This window comes from Solanum pennellii, chromosome 9 (genome assembly GCF_001406875.1).
Source record: "Solanum pennellii chromosome 9, SPENNV200".
NCBI lineage: Eukaryota > Viridiplantae > Streptophyta > Magnoliopsida > Solanales > Solanaceae > Solanum > Solanum pennellii.
Window position 1 is genome coordinate 78,440,414 of NC_028645.1, and position 17,198 is coordinate 78,457,611.

General features: G+C 29.9%; 3 protein-coding genes and 1 pseudogene across 3 annotated transcripts; 2 read left to right on the forward strand and 2 right to left on the reverse strand.

The window, feature by feature from the left end:
• The first annotated feature begins 2,789 nt into the window (after positions 1-2,789).
• On the forward strand, positions 2,790-3,982 carry LOC107031621 (protein SENESCENCE-ASSOCIATED GENE 21, mitochondrial-like). The gene is made up of 2 exons (XM_015233052.1): positions 2,790-3,070; positions 3,529-3,982. The coding sequence occupies exons 1-2, from the start codon at positions 2,997-2,999 to the stop codon at positions 3,749-3,751; spliced, it is 297 nt and encodes a 98-aa protein (XP_015088538.1). The 5' UTR covers positions 2,790-2,996; the 3' UTR covers positions 3,752-3,982.
• Positions 3,983-7,742: 3,760 nt separating this feature from the next.
• LOC107029402 lies at positions 7,743-12,115 on the reverse strand. The gene is made up of 2 exons (XM_015230805.2): positions 11,281-12,115; positions 7,743-7,996 (listed from the first exon to the last, which is right to left on the reverse strand). The coding sequence occupies exon 1, from the start codon at positions 11,872-11,874 to the stop codon at positions 11,323-11,325; it is 552 nt and encodes a 183-aa protein (XP_015086291.1). The 5' UTR covers positions 11,875-12,115; the 3' UTR covers positions 7,743-7,996; positions 11,281-11,322.
• Positions 12,116-12,181: 66 nt separating this feature from the next.
• On the forward strand, positions 12,182-13,611 carry LOC114073995 (annotated as a pseudogene).
• Positions 13,612-14,879: 1,268 nt separating this feature from the next.
• Positions 14,880-15,789, reverse strand: LOC107029547 (uncharacterized protein At5g01610-like). The gene has a single exon (XM_015230982.2). It carries the CDS (start codon positions 15,652-15,654, stop codon positions 15,142-15,144), a length of 513 nt encoding a protein of 170 aa, XP_015086468.1. The 5' UTR covers positions 15,655-15,789; the 3' UTR covers positions 14,880-15,141.
• Positions 15,790-17,198: the final 1,409 nt, after the last annotated feature.

The following is a 17,198-nucleotide window of genomic DNA, read 5'->3' on the forward strand; positions in this document are numbered from 1 at the left end:
TTTATATATATATATATATATATATATATATATATATATATATATATTTATATACACACACACACACACAATTCACTTTATTCCCACTCTTTGCCCTCTCTTGCTCGCCTCTATCCACCCTATAACGTGTAGCTACAAATTATAGTTATCAAACCATAATTATGAAGCATAATTAGCTTATTTTTGAGTGCTTATATATGAAAGTTCCTTTTTATTTAATATTCAATATTTATATTAGTATTTGACTAATTTAAATTTTTATTGCTTAGGATTTCATTAAAAGGAAAAACTATTTTTAGATTTTAAACACGAAGCTTTCAACTAAAAAAAGCAGTCTCATCCACCTCACTATTTTCGGTGATTCTTCTTTCTTTGGTTGTTGGATCATATGCTTGCCGTCCTTTCTTTTTTGCCTTCACTTTAATATTAATTTCGTTTCATATTTATTGATTATTTTACTAAAAGTAATTATTCCATACAAATTGACACTTTATTAAATTAAAAAGTATTTATTAATTATTTTTCCTATATCACTCTTATAATTAATTTTTAAAAAAAATATTCACATTCATTTATTGTCTATTATTTCTCCTTTAAAAATTTACTATATTTTTATTTATATGATTTAAATTCATATCATACGTCTATCTCGTTGTCTCTTTTCATAGGGAAAGCATGAGAAAGATGCACAATTCACAAATTTAGTAAAATTTCATTAATCAACATATCTTTTAAAAAAATATTTCTCTATCTAGTTTTAGTAAAATTGCATTTTTCAGCTAATAAACCTCATTCTCTTAATTATTGTTTTCGATCGTAAATGACCCGTCAACTTTTCTGATTAAATTAGAGTAAACAAGATTTAATTCACACTATATGAATGATTCAATGTTTCCATATATATATTACGTATGTAATTCAATTTTCTAAGTGACGTGTCGCTATTAGATTACAATGTTAATATAATTTTTCAAGAGTGGATGGATTGGCAAAAATAAATCCTTTCACCGTCTCAATTTATTTGATTAATTTTAATTTAGTATATTTTTCAATAAATAGAAATTAAAAAAAATTAATATATAATTAAAAAATATGAAATATATCAAAATATTTTTTAATTTTATAATTTTATATATGTCATATGAAAAACTAAAAGTAAAACAAATAGTTGAAACAAAATAAAGCACTAAGGGCGTTTGAATTTGCTTATTTTTAGGTATTGTTGACTTTAATATTTATCCGCACACAAACCTTAGTATATATTTTAGGGAAAAGGGTCTGATATACCCCTCAACTTTGTCATTTGGAGCGGATATACCCTCGTTATAAAAGTGGCTCATATATGCCCTTACCGTTATACAAACGGCTCACATATACCCCTGCCATTACAAAATGGCTCACATATACCCTTCATTTAACGGAAGTTAATAAATTAGTTTTAAATTTATATTTGTTACTTCTAATTTTTTTTAAAAAATTATTTAGGGGTATATATGATTCTTCTATCAAAGTTCAAGGTATATTTTAATTTTTTTCATACATAAATTATTTTTTGACTTCTTTTATTATAATTATTTGAGTTTCTTATTCTTATTTTGTTTTTTCTTTCATTTCTTAGTTTAAAGAAAAAAAATTTAAACTATTTTTTTTTTGTGTATTGTAATTTAATTTCGTATTCAAAGAAAAATTTTGGTCATCTACAATAAGTTTTACAAGAATATTAGTGAAACATAAATAAATTTGATTATCAAAAAAATAATTATAAATTAGTCATTGAAACAAAAAAAAATAAAAAAATATGTTTGACGAGGATTAAATTTACTCATATGGTATTATATTTTTTAGAAAAAAATAATAAAAATTTAGATTAAAATTATTATTTTTTTCATTTCCGTTAGAGGAAAAGGGTATATGTGAGCCATTTGTTTACAAGTAGGGGTATACATGAGCCACTTTTATAACGAGGGGTATATCAGCTCTAAATGACAAAGTTAAAGGGTATATCAGACCCTTTTCCCTATATTTTATGACGAGATTTCTCTCTTGATTAAAATTTTTTCAAATTCGAAAAATGATCTTTCTTTATTTATTTTGTCTCAATTTATATGATCTGTTTTCTTATTTAGTCTAAAAAAGAATAGTAATATATTTCTATATTAAATAATAATTTAATTTTTAAATAATTATTTTATCCCTAATTATACAAATATCTATCACTTGTTAAAAAAATTTCCATATTTCTTGAACTTTCTATCAAGCCAAACTAACTCATATAAAATAAAACCAAAAAAAGTATCGATACTCCTCTAATATTATTTGTCCATCATTGACTTTGCACAATTTTAAAGCTAAATTTAAAATTAAAAGTTAAATATAAAATCATCCATTTAACTTCATAAAATAAACAAGTATTGTTGAATATGTTAAAAAATACAATGTCTATTATTGGACAGATAATAAATATAATATTTTGAAAAATATAATATTAAATAACTATAAAATGAAAAAATATTAGTAGACATTTCGAAATAGTATAATGAAACATAGTATTAATGATTGTTGGACGAAAAGAGTATTAGAGAGTTGCTCCAAAAAAAAAAATATATACTCATAAATTTTTAAATATAATCGAACTTCAATATAAACACACGAACCAAAAAAAAAGTCGGTTTAACTAGGAAAAAGTATCGACCAAGTGTCAACTAAGGAGAGGACCTTTGCGTCTAAATAGAGGCCAATATTCACGTGGCCCCAAATTAAACCCTAGTCCATATTTGCCTTTTTCCCTCCTCATTCTCCATCTCTATATATACTTCCCCATTCTCTCCTCCATTTTTCCTCGCTTATGTAACCCTAAGTTCGCCGGAGAAAGAGAGTCGAAGCTACAGAATTTCAGTTCGCCGCTGCGGAAGCTCCATAGCCAAACTCCTTCCGCCGCAGCGTTCTTATTCAGAAATTCTCTTGCTCCGACTCCGATCTCGATATCATAATAAGCAATGGCTCGTTCTTTCTCTAACTCTAAGACTCTCTCTGCTTTCGTCTCCGACTCCGTTTCTGCTTTTCTCAGCAGGTAATGATCATAACATTCGTAATATGAATCTAAACAGAAACTATTCAAATTTTGAAATCGGTGTGAGCGTGAATATATAGCGCTGTTTCCGTTGAGTTTTTCGGTGTAAATCTAAAATTTTCTCAGCTATATTGCATCTGAGTTAAATTCTGTGGTTTTTTCACAGCATTATTTTAGAATTATCCTATGCATAACGATAACAGGGGATCGGATTCTCTGTTTTTCTTAGCAGGTAATAACCGAAACATCCGTTTATCCCCTGGATAAAAGGCGTTAGCATACAACTTTTTTAAATCAACAAGCGTGGTTGTCGCTGCACATTTTAAACTTTTTCTTTTATCAATGTAATAGAATATTTTATACGTAATTGATTTTTTTTGTTCGTAGCAAAAACAGAGGATTGTATCGGCGGCTAATTTGCTGTGATGCGAATGTGAATTTTTTGTGTGTATGTACAGGCGTGGATATGCAGCGGCATCACAAGGTGCAGTTTCCGCTGTAGCAAAAGGAGGAGTGCCAAGGAGCAACGTCATGATGCAAAAAAGTGGAGAGGAATCGGTGAAGACTTCATGGGTGCCAGATCCAGTTACCGGTTACTATAGGCCGGAAGGACAAGCAAATGAGATTGACGCTGCTGAGCTCCGGAAGATGCTGTTGAAGCACAGATCTGGAAGCAACTGAAAATCTTTGAAGCTGCGTCGTTGATCTCCGGTTACTCATCGGAGATCTTCGATCAACGAGAAAAGAGAATTTAGTGAAGGAACTGTTTTATCAGAAAAAATATAGCAATGAAATTTACTCGTGCTTTGTTGCTTTTAAATTTTAAGCTTATTGTTATATCTCTCTTTTATTAGTATCTTTTATTCATGCAAATGAAATAATTATAGTATTAGTATTAATTTTCAGTTTTTAGATCCTATTTTTTTTTTGTTTTTTTTGAATTCTTCAAAGTTCAATCTCCAGTCTTACGTATTCATTTTTTGTTTCTTTTGGGATAATCTCATAACATTCTTGCAACTTTTTTTAATCAAACTAATATTATAATCATATCTTAGTATTTTTAAGATTATCACCAATATAGTAATGAAATAAGTGATCAAATACCATATTAAGGTTAATCAAAAGCGTATTAAATAAAAAATTTAGATATTTAAAAACTATATAAAAAGTACTATAAATTATAATTTTTACTTATCAATATCTTTAAAATGTTAGTCAAATTTTTTTATAATTTTAACTCTAAAAATAAAGATCATGACAAACAATAGTGAATGGAGGAAGTACAACGGAACGGTCCAAAATGGTAAAATACGTGAGTCGAAAAAAATATCACATACGAAATTCGACAAGTATGATTTTGCTAAACAAATTACATATTATATTATAGAAATAAAAAAATCGAAAATAACTTTCTTATATTACAATTATAGACGATATAATACATATATGGGCCGTTTGGTTCAAACATTGATAGTGCAGGGTTAAGTAATGCATAGATTAGTAATGCATGGAATAGTAATGCAGGATTTAGTAATGTACGGATTAATAGTTCAGAGATTATTTTTTGTCAAGTGTCTGGTTCACTACTTTCCACTTAATTTTGTGTTTAATTTATAATTCTATAGAAAAATTCTTTCCTATTATACCCTTGTGTTATTATACGTGTTTATTTCATGTAATTGGGTCAAGGTAGATAACCACCGGACCGGATAATTTTTTTAAAGAATTATTTATTCCATTTAATTAGTTAAATCAAATACATNGGGTTGTTTTGGACAATGATTCTTAGATTTGAAGAAGAACAAGAGTCTGATTTGGATTGAGCATCCATGAAGAAAAGAAAAAACAAAGATGAATAGAAGATTTTTTTTTATTAAGAGTAGTTAGAATGACCCTTTAGAACACTCAAGGAAGAATCTTTTACTAGGAAGCTATTGGGTTTGTTCTGTCTGAGACTATTTGAACTTATATATATATATATATATATATATAATTGTTATTAATTTTAAGGTATGATGTACCACTAAGAAGACCAGTGATGACACAATGTATTTCTAATTTTTTGTGGGTTAAGTATATATCTTATATTAAACATAGATTTAAGACTACTTAAATTGTTAATACCTAAAGCTTATTTTTATTTTTAAAACAAATAATTCAAGTGGGTAATTGACAAATTATCTTGAATATAAAAAAAATCAAGAAAAAATGGAGAAAAAAATATTAGTAAAGTCATTAAATTACACAAAACAAATTTGGAGAATTAAAAAAGAACATTTATAACCACTCTAATATAAATAAAAAGGAAATTAAATTACAAAAGAAATATAAAAAAAGAATAAAGGGTTAGTTTAGTCATTTAGAGATCTTATCCCTCCATTTCCAAGGGATAAGATGATACCACATACGGAAAAGGGTTAAAAATACCCTAGAACTATTCGAAATAGCTCAAATATACCCTTGAACTATATTTCGGCTCAAAAATACCATTCCCCTCAAACTATAGGGTCAAAAAATACCCTTCCCTTAGAACTTATGTATTTTGTGAACGTTCTAAGGAAATTGAGAAATGAGGAAAAAGGAATCTATATTCTTCAGTGAAATCGTTTATAAATTCTACGGAAAACGGAGAAAATTTGGGAAAATTAGGGATAAGTTTATTAGTCTACGTGTCATGAGTGGAACTCTATTGGCTCATGTGGCATGCCATGTGACATCCACATGGCATCTAAGTGACGTTTAAACGATTCTGTTAATGAGAAGGATATTTTTGCCCAATAGTTTGACAGTAAGGGTTTTTTGAGCCGAAATATAGTTTAAGGGTATATTTGAGCTATTTCTGATAGTTCAAGGGTATTTTTGACCCTTTTTCGTACCACATATGACAGATAAACAATCCATGAATTAAATTAAATGAAGTAAGTAAACAATGTATTAATTGAATTAAATTTTAATCCATGGATTATTCTACCAAATACCGCCTACCAAACGGATCCATAATGTGCTTTAAAGTTAAACATGTCATATGTATTGGTAGGAGCATTCATGTCATGTGTAATGTTTGAATTTTGAAGATAAAATATTATCTAACGATTTATTTAATTTTATTTAGACATTAGATAATATATTGATTGAGTATTCAATCATATTATGAAATATTTTTTAATTTAAAATATTAAAAATTATATAAAGCTATATATTCTTTAAGTGTTTATTAAGTAGATAAATAATAAATAAATTAATCATAAAGGTGAATTAATTAAGAGCGTATTAAATATAATATATTGAATAAAGCGTCATCCGATTCGAACAATTCTTCCGTGTCTCATCTGTTTTGGCATGCAAATCACTCATTGGTTACTTATAAAACAAATACTATAGTGTTTTACTTATTATTTTTCTATTGTTCGGGATATAAACAAAAAATATTTTTATATAATTAAAATAAATATAATAAAAAATAGAGTTAAAATAAAAGTGTAGGATGAAGTGATAACTTGTAACGAAATGAATAATGTTACATTTTTTAAAATCTTATTTTATTAAAGAAAGTATTTTTCAAAAATATTAATCGAATCAAATATGAAAAGATCAAAATTTATTTTTCTCCACACCCTTAATCATACTTAAGTAAAATATATTTTATTATATGCCCTTTACTTTATCGATATTATTTTTTATCTTTAGACTTGGAAAACGGCCAACAATATGATTTTGAAACGACAAGGGGACATTACGGTGACTTTGTAATTAAATTAATCAAAGGCTATACTATACTCCCTGCTGCCCATGTTAGTTGTTATCATAGTATAAAAAAAATATTAGTTTCAATTATTTATCAATTTATAAAATTAATTCTTTTTCTTTTGATTTTACTCGTACAATTATTTTTGTTATATCTTTTTTATTTATAATTTCTTTTAAAGAAAGTATAAAAATAAACTGAACAACTAATATGAAACGGTGAAAATTGCAGGTGTATTGACTTGACTTAATTAGGGCCATTAATCATGTAAAGCACTATTAACGTCTGAGAATTAATGTTGCCGTTGCTTCCGCAAAGTTTATTAAAGCAATAATTAGCCATTAAAACAATGCTACTAATAAAGTAGAATTACATCTTTTTGTTCTTTGTAGACCTTAGCAGAGTTTGTCGTTCACATTACTTTTTTCTAAAAATGAATTTCGATAGTTTGGTCGTTGGTTGGTTGGAATTATGTTAGTATTAATAATGTAAGAATTTTTTAATAGAGTTCAACAATTCATATATTAATTATTCCACTTCTTAGCATAAAATAATATAAATATAACCTATTGATGTTTGTTAGGTAAAACATGAAGAACAAGGTCCTATAAGCAACAAAGAAATGTTCTTCGTGGTGCAAAAAAGGTAGGAGCTCCCAGGGAGGGGGTTAAAAAAGTAGAATCACAACGTCAAATACAGAGCATGAAAGTAAAAATAATGAAACAATGTGAACCATGAGATGCACAAATTCTTCACAAAAAGTCATAAATATAGGTGATAGATTTCAATGACTACTAAGTTGAGTCAAGATGCATTGCATATTTATATGAGAACTGTAGTGCATGTCATCATCTGTTCCTTAGTTAGCTTCTCAATTCTTTTTGTTTCACATTTTGGCTTCTGATTAACAGATTTCCGAGTACAAGCTATAGAGAGCTTAATGCCATACGCGTGATGGAAAAGAATCTCGTTATAAACAGCAATTTCAAGAACATTTTATATCCATGACAGAGCAAAGACGCAATAGTAGATAACATAACGATAATGTAAATGAACACATGAGTTTTCGACTTCCAGTTTTGTATTGCAACTATGATGAGGAGGAAGGAGGAGAATGACCATTTGAGGCTTTCTGTACACTGCAACCATGTCACCTGATCTTTTCCATGAGTTGCAAGTATCTGCAAGCACTCAACAAATAGAGTCATGTATTAGATATCTTCCTTCTAATTTTCGAGGCAATGCAGAAGTCAAATACACTATATAAAGTGCCATAGGTTGCTACAGAAGAGAAAGAGAAAGGGCAGAGGAAATAAGCAGATCTTGTGGCTGCAGGTCTATCTCTCACACAATGTACTATACAAGTGCTTCAAAGGTTTTTAGTATTGGACCAAATATTTATTTAGTTATAGGTTTATATTTCTTACTTATTGCAATTTTAGTGAATTATTACACACAAATTTATTCGCTGCCTCGAAAGGATTTCAGCCTCAGTTTACTGTTTGATTAGACAGAGCCTCTCAGCATATACAAACTCTTATTTTCCTGTTCATACATATCGCTTCAATGGTTTTTGTTGTCCTACATGGAATTCAAATGTGTATGACACCATAACTCAACCCCAGAATGTCTGCAACAATCCATTTTGTCAACCAATGTGGGACAATTACCACACCTGCACCAATGCATGGACAATATAACACAAGGAACCAACATCGGGAAACCAAGAACAAGAATATATCAAGCTCTGGTATTATATGAAGAAAGTGGGCCTTGGGTCTAATTTTACACCCAAAAGTAAGCTCATGAGATGAGGATCTCTCAAGATTATATAAAGAGAGAACAACCCATTTATTCAACCAATGTAGGATAGTTTCCAGCAACCCCCCCCCCTGATGGCCATGATATTCTTATTAGCATTTTCATGCAAAAGATTAGCCAACTACATTAACCTAAACTGCTTGATGGCACTAGTAAACTAATAGCAAGCCTCTTATTCTCTTGTTTTCAATCAAAGAACCTTCAAGGAAGAAATAGAGATCCCTGTACTCATGCTTTCAGCAAAAAATCATGGTCCAGACTCTGGTAAGTTGGTAGTTACCAGATTTGTAATGGCAGCATCTCGTACAGTTGTGAATTGTGATTTTGACAAATGGCACCACAGTAGTATGTACGAGTCATATTGTTGAAGTATCAGTTACCGTTGCGGTGAACCAACAGCAGAAATGTGTTCTAACTAGGATGTAAATACAGGGAAAACTCTTGCAAACTTCAACTATTAACTAGAAGCACCAAAGAGGGGAGAACACAATTGAAAAGCAGTCTATCGAGAGTCTAGTGCTATCAATGCTTTATTGCATGTCTCAGAATAAAGATCCATTTAGCCCTCCGGAATGATGCGTAAAGTATGGATGCTTAAGCTTGTATAACTCTTCCCCTTCCATGACAAAGAGAGAGGGCTAGAGGGTGGGGCGTAATGAGCTCAATAGAACTTTCTACGCCGAACAATGGAAAAAGAAGCTTTCTATTGCTTCACTCTCTTAGAAGAATGAAAAAAAAAGAAAAGCTAACATTGCTTGTCCGATTTGAGGGGAGGGTTCCATTGCTTCAAACTTTCATATTAACCAGGAACGAAAATTAATAGAAACTCTAATATGCATATACCATATGGCAAGTTCTCGGTATAATATTTGGGACTACATTTATTCAGTGTTTGGCTACATGTATTAGCTGATACAATATAAATTTTGTACATAATTGACTTAATACATAGTCAGCCCCTTAAACTTGCCAAGATATTTTTATTTAGATACTCAAACTAAGTCTCTTCCAATTGAACACCTCAACTCCTAATAAAGAGTTCCCATTAGACACTTTCAATTTAAATTTTGAACTTAATTTGGCATTCTCTGTCGTTTATTAGGTAATTACGTTAACCACATAAAATATGTCATTTACTTTAATTATAACACTTGCCTCAGAAAGTCATAAACCTCAGGCATTTCCTACTTGAGGTTGATGCATATAATTAAAGGAAATAATATATATTATGTGGTTAAGTTAACAACCTAAATAGACAAAATGAAAACATGCGTTAAGTTTTTCCGAAATTTAAACCGAAAGTGTCTAATTGGAACATCTTATTTGGAGTTGGACTGTTCAATTGGAATATGACTCCGTTCGAGTGCCTAAATGGAATATTCTGACAAGTATAAGGGGTTAGCTATATATTAAGCCTAATATTATTCCATACCATAAGGGATGTGGGATTATAACCCGAAGATAACTTGCTCCAAACCAATCGACCCTTAGGTGTTTGAGCAATATACCTCAGGGCTTTGATCTAACGGTGAGAGAGCGTCCTATCTAAAATCCTTGAATCATTGAATAAGGGGATATAGATGCAGCCCATGCTTTATTTGATCAACTAAGATAAGGTCTAGGACCATATGTTCTTTTCCAAATCATAGCACGTGATGTCTGAGTTATTATGCACAAGTTTGAACCCTCTCAAAAGCCTTAAGCCTTGTAATTAAGTTGAGAGAAGTAGAAAGGTGGCTTTACTGATAATATGGAGTCACGAACAAAATAATTGAATAGAAAGAACTCTAGCAAATCTGGCCCAAGGTTCTAACATAAAAATTCTTGTAGCATCCTCTTAATAAAAAAATCACCACAAAGGGAAGACTACCTTCTCTTGACCCATTACATTTTTCTGCGATAGATCTTCTATCTATTTTTTAAACATGGTTAAATACATATACATGGTCTCTTCCTGTAGTTTCACATGTAAGGTCAATGTAGAGATGATTTCACTTCGCTTTTAGTCCATTTCAAAGTTGTCATTCACTTCTCCTTACCCCATCCCCTTTTTAACTGTTTGTTTCTCTCCACCAGTTAAAATGTAACCTACTTCCATACTAAAATATCTTAAACATGAACGAGAATAATATGTCAGAATACAATTTGACCATGTTATCTCTAAAAAACCAGATAACTGTAACTCTCTTATTATTCAAAATGTGTCTTGTTAAACAAAGATGGGCATGTATTGTGGATTTTCTGTCATCAAAGATGGGTCTTAGATCAAGCTCTTCTTCTGGTTCTTTTTCCTTATCTTTATTCTATTATGTTGAATTCTTTCATTTAGTTTCAGGCCACGAAATTTAAGAGCGATAACTAACAGACCGCGAATTTATCAGATGTTTAATACTTTCCTGATAAGTGACAGTTTTATTTATTTGATTAAGATGCAAAGCTTCAAGAATATTCTCCAACTGTTAACAATGTCACAAAATCAAGACTCAGGAGACCTAAACCATACACATACTCATGAAATTTGTAATGCTTCACCACAAATTGAAGTATTAAACATCTGATAAATTCATAAATTGAATCAAGTATCAGTTCAGTGAGCAACCAAGTAGTAGCATATATTCAGAAATATTCAAAAGCTGGAACTAACCTCTTTCAGTAAACTCAGGCTCCATCATCCTTCTGTGTGCATCTAAACAGAAGAGACAAGATTACTGTTTCGAATCTTTAGAATATGTCCATTGCTATTGCAATTCAATCCACATCCACATTGTGGACAAACCAAGAAATTGTAAGTGGGAAAGCTAGCCGAAGCAATTCCAACAGAGAACTCAAGATTGTCACCATTCTTAACAACCTCCACAATATTCAGCCACAGAAACAGAATTTTTACACTAACCCCATATAGGCTTGACAGCCTATTTTTAGCTATGTACCCACCGAATCTCGATTGATATCTAAGCTGATAAGACCCTTCTAATGCGAAACTGCAAGACCCATTAAGATGTACACTGAATTTTCCGGTGTCCTTATCGAGATCGTACCCAATAGCACCTTGTGGAAGAATTCCGACGGGGAAGCCGTAGCTTACGAGTAAGTCGTAAGCAGTGAGGGAAGTGCCACCGTTTCCGGCGTCGTCGTCGCCGGTAGCTGCAGCGGCGGTGACTAACGGCGGTAGAGTTGTAAGGAAGAGGATTAAGAGAGGAAAAGCGAGGGTAACGGCGATCTGACGTGGAGATAACATTGAGGCTACCGTTTTTTGTGATGATTTTCGTATCAAATGGATATTCAGATGCGATTACTCCGATGATGCGCCGACGATATGTATAATTGACTTTGGGGAAGTTTCAATTATTGCAGAAGATGACACAAAAAAAATTAGTTCGACGTTGGTATCTTGCATTGCATAATATTTATTCTTCCCACCGGTTCCGTTTTATATGGTTGATTTGATGCAATATTTAAGAACTGAATTTTTTTTTAATTTCTTTGATCTACATCTTTATTGGAGTATAAATATATAAAAATTATTTCATCAATAATAAACAGAAATTAAAATTATAAACTTTTTTTAACATATATAATCTAGTTTTTGAATATCAAAGTATTAATATTCCAAAATATGAGATATATGCATACTATTAAGATAGTGTCCAATATATTTGTTCTTTTTTTCATTATCTAATGCACACTATATAAGTAAGGGAAAGAGGGCGAATATATCTTCAAACTTTTATAAATGGTATGTGTATACCCTTTGTTATATTTTTAGAACACCATTATTATTATCGTCCAAATTTTGAAACATATATGTCCTTCACACTAACGGAGATACACGTGTCTCAATCTTAACCGTCCATCTAATATTTGTTAAATTTTTTATTCAAAATTAAAAGACCACCCATATTATTTTTAAAACTCATTCAAATACATAATACCCACCCAAAAATCCCTTAATCAATAGTTTTTTTAATTTTGGATAGCAGTCCAACCCCAAATCACAGAGAGCAGCCACCGTCTCTGAAATGTCGAAGAAAAACGATTTGGATCGCCGGAAAAAAACAGCATGAGTTCAATCTTCAGAGGAAAAAAAAGAGGAAGAAAAACTAGAGAAGAAGCTACAAGCAAAACAGAACAAGATGAAGGTGGATGGATTTCAAGTTGAGAAGAAAAAATTAGGATGACTCCATTAGCCAAAGCTAAAGCTGCACAAGTAATGGAGATTGAAAAATAAGATTTTTGTTGTAATGTATTCATGTGCATTTGATAATTGAAATTAAAATTGTTTACGTCTTTCTTCTACAATTTTGCTACTAAGACTTAATATTTAATCATGTTTCATGTTGCTATCTATATTCTTTGTTGTGTTCTTAAAAAATAAAGTCTTCCAACAGCTTTCGGTGAGATTTGATCAAATCTAATACAAAGGTATGATGATGGTAATGAATAAATAATTGATTTAATCAAAGAAAAGGTTAAATGGGTCTAGAAGCATGTAAAAAAATTGAAGAGAAAATAGAGGATGATTTGAGGATGAAGATGGTTGGATGGGCCTTCCTCTCATGAAGTTGACGAGAAATTGAAGGATTTAGTATTGACTATTAAGGATGATTTGCGAATGAAGATTGGGGGAAAGATGCTATTAAAAAAATGTATAGATTGCTTAATTTGATATTAAGTGAATTAATTTGGGAGATTTGGATTAATATTTTTTGAGTTGTGAATATATGTATTTGGGTGGATTTTTACTTTAATTTTGAGTGAATTTTTCAATTTTAAGTAGAAGTTTAACAAATATCGGATCAACCATTAAGATTGAGACACGTGTATCTCCGCTAGTGTAAAGGATATATATATTTCAAACTTTTGGACGGTAAGGATACTGGTGTCCTAAAAGTATAACGAAGGGTATACCATACCATTTATGAAAATTCGAGGATATATTTACCTTTTTCCCTACAAGTTATGACGACATATCGATGTGTTTTGATTTAATTTAACTTAATTTTAAATTTATCGATTTGTATACATATTAAATTATTAAAAAGTTGGTAAAATATTAACTTATTGGTTATTAATTTATTAATTATTGATCATTATAGATTCAATTATTAATTTAACGTTAAGATTTGAAACATAAAAGAGTTATAAAAAAAGATTACTTATAAAGAAAGTGATGAACCATATAAATGAATTGACAGATTCTATCTTGTTCAAAAACAAATATTAATATAATATAAAATAGGACGATGTGAAACTAAAAGCAAGAATCTTTTATACCTAGAAGGGAGAAGGGTCTGATATACCCCTCAACTTTGTCATTTGGAGCTGATATAACCCTCGTTATAAAAGTGGCTCATATATGCCCTTACCGTTATACAAACGGCTCACATATACCCCTGCCGTTACAAAATGGCTCACATATACCCTTCATTTAACAAAAGTTACTAAATTAGTTTTAAATTTATATTTATTAGTTCTAATTTTTTATAAAAAAAAAATATTTAGGAGTATATATGATTCTTCTATCAAAGTTCAAGGTATATTTTAATTTTTTTCATACATAAATTATTTTTTGACTTCTTTTATTATAATTATTTGAGTTTCTTATTCTTATTTTGTTTTTTTCTTACATTCCTTAGTTTGAAGGAAAAAAATTAAACTATTTTTTTGTGTGTATTGTAATTTAATTTCGTATTCGAAGAAAAAATTTGGTCATCTACAATAAGTTTTACAAGAATATTAGTGAAACATAAATAAATTTGATTCAAAATAATAATTATAAATTAGTCATTGAAATAAAAAAAAGTCAAAAAAAATATGTTTGACGAGGATTAAATTTCATATAGGATTATATTTTTATAAAAAAATAATAAAAATTTAGATTAATTTTTTTTTCATTTCCGTTAGATAAAAAGGGTATATGTGAGCCATTTGTTTACAAGTAGGGGTATATATGAGCCACTTTCATAACAAGGGGTATATCAACTCTAAATGACAAAGTTGAGGAGTATATCAGACCCTTTTCCCTATCTAGAATGACATAAATATAATTTCTTAATGCACTATTAGATTATTGATTAATCCGCTCAAAACAAATTATCTAATAAATTTTTTTATCGAAATTCTAAACCAATAAATTAAATAACTTTTTTTAGATCATCAGTTTCGAGTAAACACTTTTAATTAAGGATGGACACAATTATCAAAAAATTAAATCGAAATAGGATTCCAAATTGAAATCGTCAATATGCTAAACAGAAATTTTTATTTCAAACTCCACAAGTAGAAAAAGTAGCACTACTACTACATAGATGAAACTCCACAAAAGATATATGACAAAATACATATTCATTCCAAAGGAGCATAAAAAACCATATGCTTCCAGTTCCGTGGGATTCTGAAAATACGAACTTACCCTAATTCCAAAATGGACCATACATTTTATCTTAATTTTCATCCTAAAACATCTTAATCTACAGTCGATTTCTGAAAATTTTCAGTTAACGATTCAAGACGAAGTGATAAGCAGCTTCAAATCGAACTTACCTGTGCCGTTTTCTCCAGAATTGACACAATCAAATCCACATCCACACTGTGGCGATTCATAGAAGTTATCAATTGCAAAATCAGCAGAAGCAATACCGACGGAGAAATCGAGATCATCGCCGTCACGAGTAACTTCGACAATATTAATCCAAAACAAAAGTACTTTCACCTGTACACCTTTCAAGTTCGCAAGTCGATCCTTAGAGATTTTACCAGTAATTTTACTCATATACTTGAGATTATAGCCGCTTATGCTGAAACTGCACGATTTGTTAAAGTAAACGGCGAAATTGCCCGTTGTTTTGTCGAGTTCGTACCTTGTTACGCCCTTCGGAAGTATCCCTACCGGAAAGTCGTATTCCAGAAGAATCTCATACGCCGTCGGGGACTGAGAATCCTCATCGCCGACGACCGGTGAAGCTGCAGCGAGTAGTAGTAGTAGGAGGATGCATAAGGGAAGGGCTACAGAAGGCATATCTTGTTCGTAGTTACCGAAAACAAATTTACTTGAAATTTGATATATTACTCTTATTTATTGAGGGGCTTGAATTTGAAATTTGTACTATTGAGTAGTTCTCTGGTGTGCTGGAAAGCGTTGGTTAAATGTGGAAGAACGTGGACATAAGTTACTTTAGAATTATTTCATAATTAAGATGAAAATAATGTTGCTATTTCAAAATAACTAATTCCCGATAAGTTATCGAAAAAATTTATAAAATTTTTTTAAAATTTCTTATTTCTTTTAATGTAAAGCTATTAATATTGTATTTGATCTAGTATTTAATATATTTGAGCTATTATATATTTAATTTATTTTATAATGTAAAATCAAATTAATTTTTAGTGTATTCAAACTACATATTATATATTCAATTTATGTTATAATGTATCCGAGCTACATATTAATGTATCAAATTTATATTTTTTCTTAAGGAATTAATGTAATTGCAAACTAAAGAGTGATAGATTATAATCTCATATTAAAACTACGTGATTCCTAAAAATTATCGTAAATTATTTCATCATTTTATTGCATGTTGCAAAGATCAAAATGTTGAGGTAAATATATGATTATATAAAAGAGCATAAGATAAAAAATAATGATACTCGAAATAAAGTGAAAGTGATTTTTATGATGAATTAATAGAAGTGGTAGTTTTTTTTTTCCAGAAAGAAGTGATAGTTTAGAAACGTATAAAAGAAATATGTAAATACATAGTTAAAAAGTGCAGAAGTTGATTATAAAAGATACGAGAGCAGTGTTCAATGTAGACTAAAAAAATATTGCATCATGATAAACTAAACTACACGAACCTTCTCAAGAGATATGCAAGGACCAATTATCCCTTGAATTTTTAGGATAGTAAAAAAGATAACATATTAGTAATGTCTCAAGAGACTTATTATGTTTGAATATCTTTGACGTTTTATTGAAGGCTAGGGAAAAGATGGTAATATTATGACTTTAACATTATATATTTTTAATCCTGAAGTAGCTATGATTATTCAAGAAAATCAGGATGTCACACACTATTCAAATTCAATCAGGCGATTAAATATCTCGATTAAGGGCCTGTTTGGCCATGCAATATGGAATCATGATTATCATCATATGATATCATAATATGAAATTCTCAAATGAAATGAAAGCTTAGTTTGGACATGCGATATGAAATTTTTGTGTTGTATAATTTTCTTATAAAACATAAGAATCTCATAAGTTGTAAAAATATGAAAATAGCCTCAATTGTTTATTCAACCTTAACAAATAAACAAACATTTATAAAATCGAATACTATATTACTACAAAGCTATTTATCCCCACTTAAGTAATTGTTTCATCAAATTTAATTCAACAAAAGAATTGATCATAAATTATAAAGAACTAGTCTTTAATATAATTCTCCACATAATACAGACAATCTCCTCACGTTGAACTTGCATTTCTCGATCATATGACTGAAACGATCAATCAAAATTGTTATTTTGAGTCATTTGTTGGTTGATATCGTCTGCAAT